Below are 21,054 nucleotides of genomic sequence, written 5' to 3' on the forward strand. Positions count from 1 at the left end.
ATATTTAAACGACTGGTTTTAATGGATTTCACTAAGTTTGATCGGGCCAAATACACAGACGGTCCTTGGATCAAATCGAATTGGTCAGACTTAGTTCACCAATTTTTAGTTAAACTGATTAGTCCAATTATAAAATATGATTTCGTATCATATTGGACCTACCCGAAGCATAATCTAAACTTGACTCGAAAATGCCTCTGAATAAAAATAATAAAATCAAATTCGACAAATGTATTCTTTGGGTTGAGTTTTGGGCTAGTCCAAGTCTCACACCCCTACAATTAACAAAGAGGAAAACATACTTTCTACGTTTTTTTGTTTTTTTTGTCTTTCTTTTTAAGCTTTTACTAAAAATGAAACTGAAGATGGGAAAATTAATCAATAATCACATCCTACCAAGTCTTTTACAAAAATTATTAGAGTCCAATTAAGGCAGCAGTCCAAAATTTTAAAATATTTTAAAGTGATTTCTTAATTCAAAATTAACTTAACTTCAGGCATGGCAGAACACCAGCTTCATATGCAGATTAGGAGACGGGAGAAGAAACATTTACTGACGCCAACAGAATAACCACATTGAGTTCATAAACCTTTGACCCTTAAGAATTCAAGATCACCCCACAATGAATTCTAAGGGCATCCTTCACAATCCCAACCCAAACCACCTACATTGTTGTCTTTTTATTTAGCATAGCAAGACAACCATCGCCATAAAAACAAAGCAGCATTTAAGTCTATAACCATCAAATTAAGCATTATCACAACATAACCGCTGCCACAAAGACCTCAAACATCATCATGTCCTAAGATCGCCAAAAGCATTTTCTCGTAGTCTCCGGTGGTGTCCTTGGCGACGGCCTTATCAAGAGGGACGCTGCTCCTCCTCTGATACTCATCTGCTATTATTTTCAAGTCAATCTCGGCCCTGGTAGCCACCACTCTTGTAAGTGCTCCCTCATCGGTTCCACGTTTGTTGATGGCCAAACGAGCAGCCTTCTCGAAGTACCTCTCGCTACGGACCAAGCACTTGACAGTGGATCTCAGTAGAGCCAGGAACTCATCCTTTGGGTCAGCTTTCAGATCCTGCAACAATTTGGCTCATAAATTTCAATAGAATTTAACAATAGGTATCAACTTTTCAGGGAAGAGAAGTTCAGAAATCATATTGATGATTTGGAAGTAATACGAGTTGTGTTATGTACCTTGTTGATATCTTTTCCAAATTCATCTTTATAGTGATTCAAAGTAGCATTTATCTGTGGTTTGCTCCTTGTGGCCAAAATCCTGATAAGTTCATCATCACTGTAAGCTTTCTTGGAAATTTTCTCATGCAGTACTTTTGCCTCAGTTTTTGCTAGAGTCAGGTTCACTTCATCCCCTTCGTAGCGATACGAACTAACCAAAGGCAGTAGGAGCTAGACAAACAAAAGTTAGTTAATTGTGACCTTCTGAAGTGACTTACAAATATAATGTGAACTTTTTCATCCATTATCAAAATAAATTTTAGTTCTTGTTGGAAAACATATGATTCCACATCTTAAGTTACTAGACATGAAGGAGTGCTAAAACATGCCCAGATTTATGCTTGCTGCCGGTGATTAAATTTGTTTAGTAAAATATTCATGAGTCTTGTGAGTAATCTGTTCCTAGAGAAAGTCAATTATTTTTTATAATAGAAGGAAGCTCTCCAAAACATGTCTTGAAAACATGAGGTTTAAACGTCATTTGAGGCTGATCAATATTGCTAAATACCATTTGAGCAATTTTTAATTGGTGAATAAGTGATCAGTACATTGCTACTTAGCTATCTAACGGGAACCAAGAGACTAAATCACAAGTCAATTTTGGAAATACATGATAGTTGATCATTCCATCTTTCAGTACCTTAAAGCGTGATCTATTAACATAACAATTAACAAATGAAGATATCTAAGATGACCAAAAGAAATCAGAGCACTGCACAGTAAACAGGACCCAATAAACAATTAGAGAAATCAACTGCCAATGTCAATATACAACTTAACTAATCCATATAAGTACCACACGCTTCACATTAATGTATGTACAATGTTTTACAACGTACTCATAATTATGATCTAGAACTAGTAGCAGTACCTTACGGAACTCCCCAGTTGTGTGATGAGCAACATCCTCCTCGAGAGACTTCTTATAACGAGCATGATAAGCCTTCCTTGCGAAAAGCAATTGGTCAGAGGACCTGGTACAAGCTATTTCCATCAAAACCTGATTGCTTGAAGTCCATCTTTTGGTTGCTTCGTTCGCCAAAAACGCATCTCGCTCAGCAGGATCAAGTGTCCAAAGAAGTACCAGCCTCTGGAAGAATAATATTCAAAGTGAATCTCAGTTTCAAACAATATCATGTATATATTGTTCCTGTAGCCAAGTTTTGTTATCAGCTTTAATCATCAAACTTGTTACTTCCTCCATTCCCTTTTCCCTGTTAATGTAAAAATCTAGTAGATCTTTGGATTTGAACCTAGAACCAATGTAATTCAAGGCCAGACACATTGATCTAAGGATGTATCAAATTTTCATAGTAACAGACAAAAGGAAATGAAGTGAGTATTATTCATGCTCCCATGATCATATTGATACCTCCTTGACCTGAGAACCCAGGTATTAACTAAAAACTCTGTTCAAATTTCAATCAGCAAACAGACTTAATGAAACCAATTTCTTTTGCCATCTATATTGACACATCCTCAGTCAGATCTACCAGCAACACAAACCAAAAGATTAAAAACAAATGTCTCCATAATTCTATGGTACTGACCTCGAAGTCATTGCTGAGCTCCTTGTCCAAGGCCTTGAGGAGATCTTCTCCATAAGTCTCAAAATAAGTTTCTCGAATCAGCTTCCTCTGAGCAGCATTTCGATGACCCAAGATCGATATGATCAAATCCTCGTTAGTTCCCCATCCTGCAATTACATTTGATCAATTGCAACAATTCATCAGAAAACACATCAAATCATAGTTTGCACAACTGATAAACCGAATTACAAGACTGCATTAAAAAAAAATTAACACACAAACTGAATGATCTTTACAATAATCACATAAGATCAAACTACATAACGTTAAGTTGCTAAGACACAGATCACGTAGAAAAAACGAAGAAATCTCAAGAAGTGCAGAGGATTCATTTTCAAGCATCCAAAATGGTAACAAATCCAATGAAACCTTTACAGTCATCACCGCAGGTGCAACCATAGATCACCATAAACAAATTCAGCAAAAATTGAGGTCCACTCCAGTGAACCCTACTGTGTCTTAAAATCCACCAATAATTGATCTCAAATCAACACTATGATGAAGCCTTTCACAGGATCATCGGATTCATATATCAAATACTTAAATATAAACTGATCTAAGCATATATAAAATAAAAAAATGTTATGCGCACGCAAAAAATTAGCCACTAAATTGTGATGACTGATTAGAAGCCACAGTGAAGTTCACGAAGGATGGTGGTGTGAGAAGAAAAATTAGTGAAGAGTGAAACCCGCGAAGGCCTTGCGGAGCTGCTCGCAGTCATCGGCAACCGGAGGAACAGGTTGAGGAATTCTCAGAGTCGACATTGTTTCAGGGATCAGTAACGCGCTTCTTTCTTTCCTTCCTTCTTTCAATTCTCGGTGACACTCACTCTCAGCTCTCATGTCTACTTAAAGTCAAACGCAGCTGTCCCACATAAAACGCGCCTTGGATCTAACCATTACACGCATCTACACGTAGCATGCAATCATGATTTTCTCGATCGGTTTTCCTTTTTCACAGGAAATTTTAAAAATATATATTTATGAAATAATAAACAAATATCCTTGTCTAGATTCAATGCAGTACATCCACGATGGCAAGCAGATCATGGGTGGATGCCTTGATGGAATCATGGTCCATCGAAGTCACAGTAACATGAAATTATAATTGCTGGATCATTCTAGATTCTACGGACGTAATTTTAATCGATGGCATTCTAGCACATAAATTGTTGTATAATGGAATTTCCATTGTTTTCTTTGGAGTTGAACTCATTATTTTTCCACATCAGCATGCTGCAACAGCACACATGTTAATGTAAAAATTGATTTTTTGTAAAACAAATTTTTAGATTTTCTGCAATTAAAATTCTTAAAGTTTGAGAATTATGGTTTACTTCGTATTAACAAAGTGGCTCATATGAAATATATAAAAAAAGTTTATTCATAATAAAATAATATTTTTAGTAAGACGAAAAATATTTTGTGAAGATTATTTTTATCTATTAGATCCAAACTTATCTAATAAAAAATTTTTACTAAAATTTTTTTATCAGTTTAATTTTACCGAAATATTTTAGAAATATTTTAAAATTGAAATAATATATAATTTCAATAATATCCTTACCAGTATGTTTATGTGATGTATCTAATACAGTAAAAATTAATATTCAAATAATTACTACTTTTTAATCATCATTCTCCAAGAATTAATTTCAGCCACAAATTTTACTTTTATTCTCTTCTATAAATCATTAACCACTACATATTGTGGTGAATTAACCTAAAATAATCATATGATTAGATCACTAAATATTTAACCACATGATCAAAAAATCACTCTCACTCCTCTCTCCCTCACTTTGGCTGAAATTTCCTCTCCTTTTCCACATAATCACATGATTTAATCATGTGTTAAATCATTTATGATGGAAATAAGATCAAATAAGAGAAAGAAACGAATATCACATGCTTTAAATTTCTCTCTGTCTCTCTCTCTTAATAACTGAATTCTATTCTTTCTTTTCTTCATTTATCATAAAGAATTCATTAAGTTAGAATTTAGAAAGAACCAAAAACAAAGAGAAAGAGAGAGAGCTAGAGAGAGCCGAGAGTGTGAGAGAAAAAAAGTAGCATTTTCAAACTAATTTTTTCACCAAATTCTTCACCAAATTTCAAGAACAACACTTTCACTTCACAAGAATAAAAGAATCAAGATCATTTCTCTCTTCATCTTTTTCATTTGTCACTTGAATTCTCATAAGGTTAGTGAAAAATATTCTTTAAATTCTTCTCTTCACTTGACCAAAATCTTTAAGAAAGTTTTATTTTTTCTCTTCATAATTAGCAAGCTACCCTTAGAAGTTTCAAGAAAAACATTTAAGCTAACCAAGATCAAGCTCAAGAGGGTGAGAAATCACTCCATTTTCCTCTCTTGATGGTTAGGATTAGTTAGAAGCCTCATATATTGACAATATGTTCATATTGATGTTTGATGATGTTTTAATGGAGATTTGGTGATGGATGATGATTTTGTTGATGCTTGAATGTTTGATGAATCTTTAAAGTGTGTAAATGATGTTTTTTATGAATTTTGATGGATATGTATTATGACGATGATGGCTTAATCCGGTTGAAAATCTTGGGACTGAAATATGATTTTATAAAAGATCGAAATCAAGAGAAGAATCAATAATATGATATTCATAATAATTAAAAAGAGTAAAAGAAGTAAAAATCTTAAGGAAAGACTATAAAAGAGCATTGATTATGTAAAAGATTTGAAGATCGGAAAAAAAGTGATTAAAAGAGTATAAAAGTTTCATATGATTAAAGTTTTGGTCTATGAAAAATATATGATGCACCAACTTTGGTTAAAATATGATTTAGAGTAAAAAGTGGGCCACAATTATAAAGGTTTAATTATCGGTTGGTCCTATAATTTTACCAAACTTTTAATTAGGTCTTTATAGTTTTTTCTTTTTAATTGGATCCTTGTACCGTTTTTAATTTTGTAATAGATTCATCCTAGTGTAAAAAATGTTATAGTTAACTGAATATTTCTCTGCAAATCAAAGATATCAATAATTAAGAATATAATTAGATCTTTGATAATGTATTTTCTAAGAGAAATATTCTGTTAATTTTAACGTTTTTGATGTAAAAAGAATCTAATTACAAAACTAAAAGTAATGTAGGGACTCAATTAAAAAGAAAAAAAAGTATAAGGACCTAATTATAAATTTAGTAAAATTATAGGTATCAACAGAATAATTAAACTAATTATAAATAATAAAAGACTAGCCTTAAAAGCATGAAAATAAAAGAATTAGGAAAAAATATAATTATATAAAATATTTGGATAAAAAATATAATTAAGATGAAGTTTCAGACACAAATAATAATATTAGTAAAGTCTATAGATAAAAGTGTAAATATAATAAAATAACAGGAATCAAATATTGGGGTAAAATAGTAATTTAAGCTAATAAGAATAAAAGTGTCACTAAAAAAATATTTTAGGGTAAAATAGTAAAGTAAAAAGACATAAGGGATAAATTGATATTTTTGATAAAAGATGATATTAAAAATGATTAGTTATGTAAACTAAGGGTAAAAGTGTCATTATAGTAAAAAGATAAGGTTAAAATGAGTAGTTAAGTGACTTAAGGGTAAAATGAGTATTTTGGTAATATATATAGAGTTAAACAAGTAAAAGTAGAAACAATAAAGGTAAAATTTTTATTAACGCAAAAGTATGAGTCCAATATGATAAAATTTAAGATAAAAAGGTAAAATAATCATTAGAAAAAAGAATCAGGATAAGTTTGTAACTTAAGAAATATTAAAGGCAAAACAGTCATTTAGGTAAATGTTAAGGAAAAATTAGTAACTTACAAAATAAAAAGGGTGAAATAGTAATTTAATAAAAAGATAAAGTTAGATTGGTAAATTTTTAAATTTAGGAACAAATTGATCACTCTCGCAAGATATAAGGTTAAAATAGATAAGTAAGAACATTAGGAGTAAAATAGACATCATTGAAAATTGTAGGGATAATTTAGTAAAAGTTGAGTAATGAAAGATAAAATGATCATATCATAAAATACTAAAGATAAAAAGAGAAATTATGAAAAAAAGAAACATAATACAAATATTTCACTAACATAATAAAATTTTTGCAAACGTCTAATAATCGTAGATAATTTATAACTAAAAGAGGGATATATATGTAAATAATGATCAATCATTATATTACAAAGATAAAGAAATTAAGGAGCATAAAAGTTTTTAAGAAAAGATATAAGGACAAAGTACTAAATAACATAAAAGACACGTATGAAGAATGTACGATTAGACACGTATGTAGAATGTATATAGTTGGAGAAATCATATTCAGGCTCCGTCCTTGGTAATGTTGGGTGCGGGTAATCAACCAATGTGTGAGTTTATGGCCTGCTTAAGACAGACATGCATCATATTATTTATAGCATTTTCTCTGTGTTTGCATACTTTGCATTTTCTCTGTGACCTGTGATTTGTTTGTTCTCAGTTTCTATGCTCTATGTGTATTATTTGCTGGTTCTCTATTTTTTCTGAGTTCTATAATAAGTCTATCTTTATTCCCTATTACTGTTATTAGGTATTGAGGTAGATTAGAAAAGAACTAATAGAAAGCTGGAACCATGATTAACAATCAGATAATTGACAATGCACTTAGGCAAAATCCCACCAACTCTTACGACAATCTTAAAATGTTAGAACCGTTCCCTAGGATCGATATACAATTGTTCTCACCCCCTTCCCTCCCCTTTTCTATAGATGAATCCTCTGGGAATGATCGTCGCGGCGGGAGTTCTGTTTGTCGAGATGCCATATGTGTTTGCTTACAAGGACACCATGATGGAGGACGCTATTGTCTGGGGAGAGTCGGGTTCGCGAATGTATATATTCTTCGACCGCCTTTTCACGGATCTGCTGTTTAGTCTGGTGTTCAACCCAGATCAGCCATAATATTTTTAGCTTCTCACTTAAATCCTGAACGTTTGCATCATGTTTTTCCTCCATAGTATTATCATGAGGAGTTTCATCCAGCATGATCACATATTGGCCCTCAGCCAAAGGTAGCACCAGAGCCTCAACCCGATCCCATACCAGATGATCTACTAGCAGCTCAGTTTGACCCTTTGAGAGAGGCACTCGCTCTAGTGAAGACTGGTGGATTCATTGATAGTTCATTTGAGGAGGAGGATCCTGAGGAGGACTTAGCTTGTGAATCTTAGATAGTAGCGGATGAGGGCTCTGATTCTCCTCTAAGTGGTGGAGCTACAGAAGATAGGTTGGGGATTGTTCGTGATGACTCCGATACGAGGGTGGTTAACTGGTGACTCTTGATCTAAATGACAGTGATGCGATATCCTACTGACAAGTACTAGATTATGATTTTCTCTTCTTACAGTATTTTCTAAGGGATAGAATTTTACTATTTTTATATTAGTCTAGATACTAGACTAGGGCCTCCAGTGTGGGCCAGGTTCTGGAAAGTCATATGTATAATATGTATGTATAGATATGTATATATAATTATAATTATAAGTATATTACATACTAATTTTTGAACTGTGTTCTGGGTTGAGTATATGGTATAATTTTTTATGCTATCTTTTGATATATGAACTGAGCCCTAAGATATTATATGATAGTTGCTTTATTGTATATTATGGCATGTGATTGTATAGTTTCATTTTAAATTAATCTTTAATTAAAGAAGCTAAACTTATAAAAACGCAGCTAACTCAACGCGACCACGATAGCATGAGAGGCTCATATCTATATACATAATATAGAGTCTAGAGTCCTTTAGATTGACTGAATAGTAACGCCTAACGATTGGCAGTTGTCCATACGTGCTGAGAGTTGGGATGATATAGTTAACACTATTGATTATATTTGAACTAACATGGATTTACGTTTCTAAATGTAAGGAGTCAAATTTGTCATTTTATAAGGTCTTGGACTTAATTGGCGCGAGTTAGGAATTTTAAGGACCGTTTGAAGCATTACCTTAAGATATATTTGAGCATTTAAATAAAAAGTAACTTACAATAATTAATTAAACTATAATTACAATCTCTCCTTTTTCTGATCTAAAGTTAAGTTTGAATTTTAATGAGTAAAACCTCATCCTGACTTCTAACAATTTTTATAAGTAACAACCCACATCCTAACAAAGTCAAAATATCATTTCAATGACCGTCATCCATATGTTTTGTTAGATATCTAAGCCCCTTTATTAAATTCTCTGTAAAATGATAATGACATAATTCTAGCTATACGGTTAGTTGTATACATGTTACTGTACAATTTAGTTAGGACATATAGTCTCTTACTGAGTTATCAAAATGACTCCATTCCCTTATTAATATCAATTCTTCAGATTGACAAGAGAAATTGAACTTCTAAACAAAAAATAAAAATAAAAAAAAACTTACCCTAAATGATTATACTTAAAGGCTAAATAACATACGAAATAAGTACATAATAACTTTGACTTCAGTCATTTTTTTTATCCCATATTTTTCAACTTTTCTCAAAGATGACTAATTTATTTACCCAAACTAAGTATTATACGAATAATAAAATTTCTCATCCAAAAAATATTTTTTTCATTTGATTTATTAATTATTAAGATGAATTTTTCTTTATTTCTTTAAGGAAAAAGATAACAAAAGATAAAAATAAGGGAGAAAATGCTATTCAAGGGTCAATACTAAAAGTTATAGTAATGTGGAGACAAATTAAAGTTAGAGGTGGTAAACGGGCCGAAACCCACCGAACCAGCTCGCATAACTTGCCAGAAAGGGCGAGTCGGGCTAGAAATTTGAGATCACAATAAAAAAAATTTCCTAACTCGCATTGCCTAATCCATGGGCTTTGGCTGGTTTCGGCAGAGCAGGTCGGGCTTATCCCGCGAGCCTGCAATTCCTTTTTTTCTAAGTTATAACTTGGACATTGTTTGCTTGATTAGAGACTTGGATAATGTCTATTTTGGTTTGGACAATATTTGTTGGATTATTTTGTTACAAAATACATGGTTGATGATTATATTTATTAGAAATTTAAAATTATAAAGACTTTGTTGTTTGTGAATTTAGAAATTATTGGGTTATCAAAATGTTTGTGAAATTGTATGTAGAAAAAAAAAAGAAGAAATTGGTGGGCTTAGCCCGTCAAACCACTAACCCGCCATTAGGCATGGCGGGATAGAGATTCGAGACTACCTCACTAGGTGGGTCGGGCCGGGCTAGCCTGCCAACGAGTGGACTTTTGATGTGGCGGGGCAAACTAGCCTGCTTGCTACCCCTAATTAGAACTTGGTCCTTCTATTTTGGCTGGTCTTTATAATTTTTTTTCATCTTATTGCTCTCAAAATAACCACATTTTTATCACTATAGCGAGAATGCAAGTTCCTAATTGATGGCAACACATGCAATGGAGGAACTTTCCACAGGACCATAATGATACACCACTATTTTATGATATATTTTGGACTGAATTGAGTGGATTTTGTCAACTACTCTCACAATTATTCATGTAAATTGCATGTTTTTAGGTTTCCTTCCCAATTTTGTGCTATGATTGAAAACATACCTCATAGGCCTTAAAATTGTTAATTTTAATTCTCATTTATTACCATTCGATGCCGTGATGTGTTTGTTAAGTGTTTTCAGGTTTATAGGGCATGAATGGCTTAAAGGATGAAGATGAGGCATGTTAAAGTGGAAGGAACATAAAAAGTTAAAGACTTGAGAAGCAGGAGTGACGCGCGCGCATGGTTGAGGCGTTTGCGTGATCGAGCCATCCTTCCAACAACGCGCACGCATGGCTGACGTGTGCGCGTGACCAGGAGCGTTGTTCAGTGACGCATACGCGTGACCAGCGCAAAAGTTCAGACAACGCGTACGCAAGGTTGACGCGTACGCATGACAGGGCATCACGTGCTGCATTAAACAAAAGATGCTGGGGGCGATTTCTGGGCAATTTTTAGCCCAGTTTTAAGCCCGAGAACGCAGACTAGAGGCAGGGATGGAGCTGAGACTAGACACACTTCACTTTTCACTTTAGTTTTTTATTAGTTTTGAATTCTAGTGAGAGAAACTCCTACTTCTCTCTAGGATTTTGGTATTCTTATTTTTATTTCAAATTGGATCTTGAGAGAGTTGCTGCTACCTTCATTCTTCATCATTTTATTTCTAGTTTCTTCTTTAATTCTCATAATACTTTTTTCCATTTGGTTATTGAATTCATGTCTGGATCTTGTTACTCTTGAATTTTATTAATCCATTGAATTATTTTTATGTTTATTTTTATTGCTTGTTAGATCATTATTTATTATTGTTAGTGCTAATTTTGATTTAATTAATTTCTCATAATTATCATGTCTTTTATTTACACCCACCATGTGTTTGTGGAAATGGTATTCATGATAATGGAGTAAATTTCCCAACTTGGGTGGGGGTTGAGTAATTGGAACCCGTTGAGTTGTTATACCCAAGTATTAATCTATAATTGAAAATTGATGGCTAGCTCAAATCTCACCAACTCTAGTCCTTCCCCATTAAGTGACTAGGACTTGTGAGCTAGAGTTAGTGACGCACACTTGACTTTCCTTCAATTGCTAGATGATAATTAAGTGGGAGCAATGAACCTTTATCACTTGGGAAAGACAACAAGGATAGAAATTTCAATCCTCTCCCCTAACCAAGACCTTTTATTTTGATTAATTATCAACTCTTGCTAGTTATCCATTGCTTTAATTTCTAGCTATTTATTTTTTTGTGTCAATTCTTAGGGAAACGACCCGGGATTCTACTCCCGGTTATTTATTATTGATTGTGACACATTCGAAATTGATAGTTAAAATTTCGTCGGTTACGGTTGTACTTGCAACGTTGTTTTAGAAAATACTTTTCATAAATTCTTAACTGGCATTTATCCGCCCATCAATTTTTTGCGCCGTTGCCAGAGAGTTGCATATGTGTGCTAAGTTATTGGTTGGTGTAAATATATTTATATTTACATAATTGCATCTTTTATTTATGTGCTTTTTGTTTATTAGTAGTATTTATTATTTTTTTCTTAGTATATTTTATTGCCATGAGCTCTATGTTTCTTTTATTGAATGACGCGTTCATTACCGGATCCGAGCCTAGCCCCATTTGATATGAAAATTGAGAAAACCATTTCATATATTAGGCGAGTTCGGCGTCGGTTAGCCTCCGAGGGTGGTGAAGGGGTTTCGCCCAATTCACCTATCTTACCCGAGGTTGAGTCTAAAGCGTCATTTGAGGATGAAACTAACTCCTCTCCTACTAAATTTATTGACGTCTCTTCTATTGATTTGGGTGCAAATACTATGGCCGCTCCTAGAAGGATCACTCTCAAGGAAGCGGGAGCTCCGGATTTTACTCTTCAACCATTTCAAGTGCGTCATCCGAATTTGACTGCCGATTTTGAACTGAAGACCACATTGATCAATCTAATTCCTAAATTCCGTAGTTTACCCGCTCAAAAGCCCATCAAGCACCTTAGAGACTTTCAAACAGCATGTTTAACTACTAGGTGACATAGTGCGGATGAGGTTGCCATTTGGTTATATGCCTTCCCATTTTCTCTTGAGGGAAGGGCAAAGTAGTGGTTCTACACTCAACCTGAAGCTGTTGTTACTAATTGGGATTTTCTTAGAAGGGAATTCTTGGACAAATTTTTTCCACCGGAGGTTACAATAGATTGAGGAAGAAAATTTCTTGCGTCATTCAAGGTGAATCAGAGACTCTCTATGAGTACGGAAACGCTTTAGGAATCTCCTTGATTCGTGCCCCCATCACATGATTAATCAGTTGGTGTAATTAGTTACTTTTGCCAAGGCATGAAGCCTCAAGATAAAACCTTCTTGGATGCCGCAAGTCATGGCTCTTTGACAAAGTACAAGACGGCGGCGGAAGCGTGGCAACTTATCACCGATTTAGCCAAGTCTACCTAACATGCAAGGAAAAGGAATAATCATCCCAAGGCTATTGCGAAAGTTGCTTCTAGTAATGAGACCGCCGCTCTCATCAAGAATTTGGGAGAGATGACCAATATACTCAAGAAACTCCAACTCAATCAACAAAAACCTCCACCCCGTCCACAACAACAATGTCAACAGTTAGTCCCTCAGAGAGTATGTGGAATTTGTGCTTGCTATTCTCACTGTACTGATGAATGTCTACAACTCCAAGAGGACAACACCTTGGCGGCTACCAATGCTTATTACAACCGTCTGAATCAAGGGTACTATCAATATGGCGGTAACTACAATCAAGGTGGTAACTACAATCAAGGTTGGCAAGACAATCCCAACCAAGGATGGAGAGAAAACTACAACTAAGGAGAAAGAGACAACGGTGGAAACCAAAGGTGGAATAATAACTACCAACAAAATTGGTATCAACAAAACCCTCCTTACCAACAACAAAATCAAGGCCAAAGATACCAACCACCTCACCAAAGGCAAGCTCAAGCACCTCAACTCAACCAACCACAAGTTTCCCAAATTACCTACCCTCATTCTTCCTCCAACCAAGATGAAATACTCCGTTCTATTCTTCAAGGACAAAACAAGCTTCAAACTTTACTTACTTCTAGCCTCACCGGTTTTACCTCCACTCTCCAAGCTCTTATATCCCGTATGAAATCACCCTCTACCTCCAATACTCAACCTTCAAGCTCTATTGCACTTTCCTTTCAACCTTTACCAAATTCCAAGGGTGAAATCAATGCCATCACTTTAAGGTCTGGCACATTGCAAGAGAAGAGTCCCGAAGAGCCAAGCTCAAGACAAGCCACTCAGGATGAAGATGTTGTTGAAGTAGAAGATGTGGAAGACGAGAATGAAGTACAAGAGGCGGTTGAAGAAGAAGTTGCTCCACCAAGGGATGGAGTTTCTAAGGAATACAATGTTTTAAAAGAGGCCATTCCCATTCCTTTTCCACACCTAGCTAGAAGGACTAAAAAGGAATTGGAGCTAGATCCCAAGATGGTGGATATATTCAAAAAGGTTGAGGTAACTATTTCCCTTTTTGATGCTATTCGTCAAGTTCCTAAGTATGCTAAGTTTCTAAAGGATTTGTGCATGAATAAGGAAAAGATTTATGATTTAGAAACTATTCCTTTGGGTAGCTCAATTTCTACTCTGATGGGTGCTATATCGGAGAAATATGATGATCCCGATCCTTGTATGGTTACTTGCACTATAGGTGGTATGCAGTTTGTTGACTGCATGTGTGACTTAGGCGCTTGTGTCAACATTATGCCTTTATCTGTATATGATGCATTGAAGCTTCCACCATTGAAAAGGTCAGCAGCCCGTTTTATTTTGGCAGATAAAAGCATAATTTCTGTGGTTGGCATTGCGGAAGACGTCTTGGTGAGCATTAAGGGGTTGATTTTTCCTATTGATTTCTACATTCCTGAGATGTCCCTAATGACTCTGGAAGAGCATCATCTATCTTGCTTGGGAGGCTGTTCTTGAAGACTTCTCGGTTTAAATTGGATGCCTTCTCGGGTACCTACTCCTTTGAGATTGATGGAAGAGCAGTGAATTTCAACTTTGATGAAGCTATGAAGCATCCATCAGAAGACCACTCTCTTTTTTGGTGTGATATGATTGATGAAATTATGACCGAAGTCCACCAGGAGACAGTTGATGAGAAGAACATGGTTCAAGGTGCAAGTGTGGGAAAACCCCATGAATATGATAAAGACACCTTGCCACCTCTAGTGGTTCTGGATGATCAAGTGCCAAGCCATGAGCTGAACATGGAGTTGAAGCCCCTTCCACCTCACCCCAAGTATGCTTATCTTGAAGAAAATCAAAAGCTCCCAGTGATCATTGCAAAGGAGCTTACTTCCCAACAAGAGGAGCAACTGCTTAATGTACTGAGAATAAACAAGAAAGCTATTGGGTGGAGTTTGGCAGATATAGTTGGTATAAGCCCTCAAGTTTGTGAGTACCGCATTTTTCTAGAGGAGGGAGCCAAGCCTATCCGTCAACCTCAAAGGCAATTAAATCCCACAATTCTAGAAGTTGTAGAGAAAGAAGTGACCCGACTACTTGAAGCCGATATTATCTATCTGATCTCGAATTTTAGCCCAGTACAAGTGGTTCCGAAGAAGTCCGGCGTCACAATAATAAAGAATGAGAATGGGGAACTCATGGCTACAAGGGTGCAGAATTCCTGGAGAGTGTGCATCGACTACAGACACTTGAACTTGGCCACTCGTAAGGATCACTATCCACTATCTTTTATCGATCAAATACTTGATTGCCTGTAAGGTAAATCACATTATTGCTTTTTAGATGGTTATATTGGTTATTTTCAAATCCATATTGCTCCAGAAGATCAGGAGAAAACAACTTTTGACTTGAGTGAAGACTGCATGGAAGCATTTGACAAGCTGAAGGATTGCCTTAACCCAAGCTCCTATTGTGAGAGGCCCTGACTGGAGTAGGCCGTTCGAGATTATGTGTGACGCATCTAACTATGGGTAGGAGCAGCGCTGGCTCAGTGCGAAGGTAAGGATCCCTATATTATAGCTTATGCTTCTAAAACTTTAGATGATGCCCAGTCTAACTATACTACCACTGAAAAGGAACTTTTAGCAATTGTTTTTGCCTTGGATAAATTTCGGGCTTATTTACTTGGAACAAAATTAATTATCCCGACCTCTCTTGAGGCATCATATTAATCTTATTAGATTACTTAAATATATGTCAATGACTCCATATCAACTAAAAACAAGACAAAAAAATATATTTAGACCATGCGGCGTTGACATACTTGCTAGCTAAGAAAGAGTCAAAGCCGAGGTTAATCCGTTGGATATTGCTATTGCAAGAATTTGATTTAGAAATCAAAGATAGGAGTGGTTGCCAAAATTTAGTGGCAAACCACTTGAGTCGCCTAGACCATATTAAAAGTGACTCCACTCCTATCAATGATGCAGTTCCACTTGATAGCTTGCAAGCAATATCTGAGGTGGTTCCTTGGTATACACCCCTAGCTAATTATTTGGTTAGTCGCACCTTTCCTCCAAATTTTTCTAAACATCAAAAGGACAAGCTCAAGAGCGAGTCCAAGTACTACATATAGGATGACCCATATTTGTGAAGATGTGGTGCTGACCAAATAATTAGAAGGTGTGTTCCACAATCCGAAATTCAGTCTATTTTAGAGGCATGCCACTCTTTTGAGAATAGTGGACACTTTGGTCCTCAAAGAACTGCAAGAAAAATTTTGGACTGCAGATTTTGGTGGCCCACACTTTTTAAGGATGCTAATCTTTTCTATGACTCTTGCCACCAATGCCAAAGGTTTGGAAACATATCCAAGAGGGATGAGATACCCCCAACAACTCATGTTGTTTGGTAAAATTTTTTATGTTTGGGATATTGACTTCATGGGTCCATTTCCAAACTTGAATTGTTTCTTATATATTCGGTTAGCTGTTGATTATGTTTCTAAGTGGTGGAAGCAATTCCTACCCGTACTAATGATGCTAACGTGGTTGTTTCTTTTGTTAGGAATAATATTATTGGCCGCTTTAGATCACCACGTGCAATCATGAGTGATCAAGGCTTTCACTTTTGTAACAAAAGAATGACAAGTTTGATGAAGAAACATGGCATCATTCACAAGGTGACAACGGCTTACCATCCCCAAACAAATGGACAGGCCGAGGTGTCTAATAGAGAGATCAAGCGCATACTAAAGAAGACTGTGAAACCTCATCGGAGGGATTGGAGTACCAGACTTGGAGATGCACTATGGGCTTACCGGACAGCTTACAAGACACCAATCGGCATGAGTCCATTCTATCTATTCTATGGAAAGGCTTGTCACCTTCCGGTAAAGGTGGAACACAAGGTTTACTGGGCTATGAAGGAATGCAACTCAGGATTGGGAGGAGCCAAAATTGAAAGAAAATTACAGCTGGAAGAATTGGAGTGCATTCAGCTAGAGGCTTATGAGAACTCAAGGCTCTACAAAGAAAAGGTGAAGGCGGTACATGATCAGAACATCAAGAGAAGAGAGTTTAGAGTTGGGGATCAATTCCTTCTCTATAACTCAAGGTTGAGCTAATGCCAGGCACATTGAGGTCAAAGTGGGATGGACCCTATGTGGTAGAGAAGGTTGAACCGTATAGAGTTGTCCACCTAAGTCACCCCTCAAGCCTTACCTTCTTCAAAGTCAATAGATACCATTTAAAGCTTTATCATGGTGCAAAAGTGAAAAACAACAAGGAGTTGGAGATCTTCCTCTTGAAGGACCCAGCCAAAGAAGAGGACTGAGTTTATAGACCGTCCAACTTAAGGACATTAAAGAAAAGTGTTAGGTGGGAGGCAACCCACCATAGTATGATATTCCTTTTTATTAGTTCTATTTTATTTATTTGCTTATCTTTGTTTCATTGGGTGTCTGTGTTAATTTTCAAATCTGCATGTTTACCTTCATTTTGAGTTATTTTTATAATTTCATATAAAAAACGGGCGCTAGTCACGCATACGCGTCAACGCCCAATTTTCCTTTTGTGCTGAATTCGTGCTGGGACCATGCCACAACACGACCTAGATAGAATGTTGTGCCAGCCTCATGCTGGAGGGGTGCTAGGCGCGCGGCGCTGCCCACGCGCATGCATGGCCGACGCATACGCATCGCCCCATCCCCAAAATTTGTGCTTTCGTGATGGTGACACTGTGCGCTCGCATGGCTCGAACAGAATGTTGTGCCGAGACCATGCAAGTACCGCGATAAACGTGCAACTCACCTTCACGCGTACGCGTGAATGACGCGTGTGCATCACCTTCACAATCCATGCGTACGCATGGCCGACGCTTACGCGTCACTATCCATTTTTAAACTCCAAACACGTAGACCTAGTTCTACGCCGTCCCCCCTTCTTTTGTTTCCTTTCTTTTCTCCCCCCTTCCTTCTTTGTTCTTTCTTCTTCCCTTCTCACTATTCCTCCCCCCTTTTCCGGCGGACCTCCACCAGCGACCACCGTTCTCTGGCATTCTTTTTGTCTTTTCTCTATTATCCCTCTTCTTTCGTCCTCCCTATTTTTTTTCTTACTTCCACTTACCACTACTTCTTCTTGCATTTAAGGTTTCACTCCTCCCTCATTATCTTCTCTATTTTCCTTTAATTTAGTTACATCTCATCACTTTGTTTTCTTTTTGTTGCACTTTATGTTCTTATTTCTTGCTTAGTCTTGGCTCTTTTCTTTTCAATTTATTATATGTTTGTAATTAGAACAGAGTAAAGAGACAAAGAAAGAAGAGCAGAAAAACACATGAACTGATAGTTTGTTCGGGAAGTACCCACGAACTGAATGATCATTGATCTCTGGAAAACCTATAAATTTTTATTTATTTTAAATATGGAAAAAATTCACGAATTGATAATCATTGATTACGGGAATAACCCACTAACTGTTGTATGTTGATCTCGGGTATAACCTACGAACTGAGGATCGTTGTTTGCTGTGTATTGATCTTGGGTATAACCCACGAACTGAGGATCGCTATGTTGTTGTGTATTGATCTCGGGGAAACCCACGAACTGAGGAGCTCTGTTTTTTTGTATGTTGATCTCGGGGAAACCCACGAATTGAGGATCTCTATTTTGTTTGTGTGTTGATCTCGGGAACGCCCACGAACTGAGGATCACTGTTTCCCTTTGTGCGTATATTATGGGGTCGAGCTTTGCGACGACTACCGGTAGTCACAAAGGAGTGGTATTCTTACCACCGACACGTATGCACTAAGGACACAAAGGGAAACCATATCTGGGACTTGTTCCTAGGTAATGTCGGGATGCAGGGTGTAAACCGACACATGAGCTCATGGCCTGCATAGGACATACATGCATTATACTTGGTTGTGCATTTCCTCTGTTATGATTGTTGAATGAATGTATGCTTTGTTTGTTTGTATTCTATTCTTTGTATTTGTGTTTTATTTTCTTGTATTCTTTTATTTGTGTTCTGCTTTCTGTTTTCTCTATGTTCTCTATTTATCTGTATCTTCTGTTTACTACTTCTCGATATTTTGCTATTCATCTGCTAAACAACACAGAATTAATGAACTTAACTAATAATTAACCACGACCCTACTAAGAACTCCCCAGTTCTTACCCCTTCTCTCTCTCTTCCCCCTTCAGATGGAAGCAAGAGTACCATTTTCTAGCTTGTTGATGATCATTTCGCAAAGAGGATTCCGCTCTAGGTAGTCTCCCGAGTCTAGAATGAACTCCGTTATCTGTTTATATGTATATTCTGTGATACCAGCCGAGATCTATACCCCGTTTATCTATGAACTTTAACCTAAGTTTTTCGTACGACGTTGCTGTTATGCGGCCACTCAATAAAGTACCAGTGGTATACTCTAAGATGATGTATGATCGTGCAGAGGAGTAGTAGAAGATGTTCCACCTTTTGATGACGTTCCACCTGACTTGAGTTTTGAAGACCTAGAACGTACTTTCTCTCGCTTTAGTAGTTTAAAGGGACTAGGTGAGTATAGAGTCTAGACTAGCCTGGGCGCCAGCTTAGGGACTTCTTGAACAGGTCAGGGCCTGGGATGTTGTATGTATATATATGTATATAGTTATTATCTAGCTATATCTAAAGGCGTTCTAACTAAAAGGCTATACTGTAATAAAGCCTGGATCACGGAATGTTATCAACTACTTGAGATATATTTATGTGTGGTTGTTTATAACTGTTTTATCTGTTATCAGTTGTGAATTGATTATGAATGATTCTGTTTATTAATCCAAACATTTTCAAAAAAAACCTCAAAAAAATAACTACGCCTTTAACAACGAATTAGGCTCATATAATAAATAATAGATAATAATTAGAAAGACAAGTTGGTAGCGCTCAGTTTCTAGTATGATCATGACGTGCCAGAAATTGGGTTGTTACACCTATGGTATGTGGGGTCCTGCTTCCGAACACACGTCAGGGCGGGCATCGTGTGACAGTTGTTTTATCTAGCCGCATGAGAGATTCGAGATTGTTAACGAGTACAATCCTAGTGCATCTGCTCTGGCAGAGACAGGTTGGTCGGCCACTTCGGCAGAGGCAGGTGGGTCGTGTAACGACCCAATTCCCAGTACATCATGATCATACTGAAAATTGAGTGTCACCAACTTGCTTACCCAAATCTTTAACTATTTACTATTAAGCCTATAATCGTATTAGCGTATTATTGCACTTTTGAGAAAACTTTTACTTTATAAAAGGTTTGCGAGGGCAGCTGATAAATCCCATTTTTAGGGTTTATATTGTGCTTAATTTAATGGATTTTATCCGTTATTCTCACACTTATTCATAGAAATCGCATGTTTTACATTTTTCTTCCTAATTTTGTGCTATGATTGAAAACATGCTTCTTTGGCCCTAAATTTGCTAATTTTAATCCTCTCTTATTACCATTCGATGCCTTGATATGTGTGTTAAGTGATTTCAGGGTTTATAGGGCAGGAATGGTTTAAAGGAAGGAAAGAAAGCATGCAAAAGTGGAAGGAATACAAGAAATTGAAGGAATTGCTAAGTTGTCAATCCTGACCTCTTCGTACTAAATCGATCATAACTTGAGCTATAGAAGTCCGAATGAGGCGGTTTCAGTTGCGTTGGAAATATAACATCTAGGGCTTCAAAATGATATGCAATTTGCCATAGTTGCCATGCAGTTAAGCGACGCGCACGCATGGATCACGCGTACGCGTGACCTTGCAAAATTTCAGCGACGTGTACGCGTCGCCCACGCGTACGCTTCCTTGCAAAATTTTAGCGATGCATACGCGTCGCCCACGTGTACGCGTGACAGAGCCACATACTGCACGTATCAGAAATCGCTGGGGGCAATTTCTGGGTTGTTTTTTGCTCAGTTTTTAGCCCGAAAATAGAGATTGAAGGCTGGGAGTGGAGCAGAATGGGAGGCATCCAATCATTCAGTAGATAATTAAACATACACAAGCCATAATGAGGAATCAAGTAAAGCATACACATGGCCAACATTATATGTGAATATAACTTATATCATAGATGACACATACATATAAAGGTACTGTCATATATATCACAAGTTTGCGTACAACCCTTCACATTCCACTACTATGTACAAAATCAACACTTTGGGCACTGGTTCATATAGGAAGCCCCTAAGCTAGC

General features: G+C 36.5%; 1 protein-coding gene across 1 annotated transcript; it reads right to left on the bottom strand.

Moving 5' to 3' along the window:
• Nucleotides 1-533: 533 nt before the first annotated feature.
• On the bottom strand, nt 534-3,770 carry LOC130940929 (annexin Gh1-like). The gene is made up of 5 exons (XM_057869215.1): nt 3,525-3,770; nt 2,795-2,940; nt 2,116-2,334; nt 1,203-1,415; nt 534-1,083 (listed from the first exon to the last, which is right to left on the bottom strand). The coding sequence occupies exons 1-5, from the start codon at nt 3,676-3,678 to the stop codon at nt 787-789; spliced, it is 1,029 nt and encodes a 342-aa protein (XP_057725198.1). The 5' UTR covers nt 3,679-3,770; the 3' UTR covers nt 534-786.
• Between the last annotated feature and the right edge of the window lie 17,284 nt (nt 3,771-21,054).

The sequence above is a fragment of the Arachis stenosperma genome, chromosome 7, assembly GCF_014773155.1.
Source record: "Arachis stenosperma cultivar V10309 chromosome 7, arast.V10309.gnm1.PFL2, whole genome shotgun sequence".
In the NCBI taxonomy this organism is placed as follows: domain Eukaryota; kingdom Viridiplantae; phylum Streptophyta; class Magnoliopsida; order Fabales; family Fabaceae; genus Arachis; species Arachis stenosperma.

Coding starts and splice junctions, on each gene's coding strand:
- LOC130940929 (XM_057869215.1), bottom strand. CDS start 3,678: ATGAGAGCTGAGAGTGAGTGTCACCGAGAATTGAAAGAAGGAAGGAAA. Junction 2,335..2,794: donor AGCTCAGCAATGACTTCGAG/GTCAGTACCATA, acceptor TTATTCTTCCAG/AGGCTGGTACTTCTTTGGAC. Junction 1,084..1,202: donor TTGGAAAAGATATCAACAAG/GTACATAACACA, acceptor AAATTGTTGCAG/GATCTGAAAGCTGACCCAAA.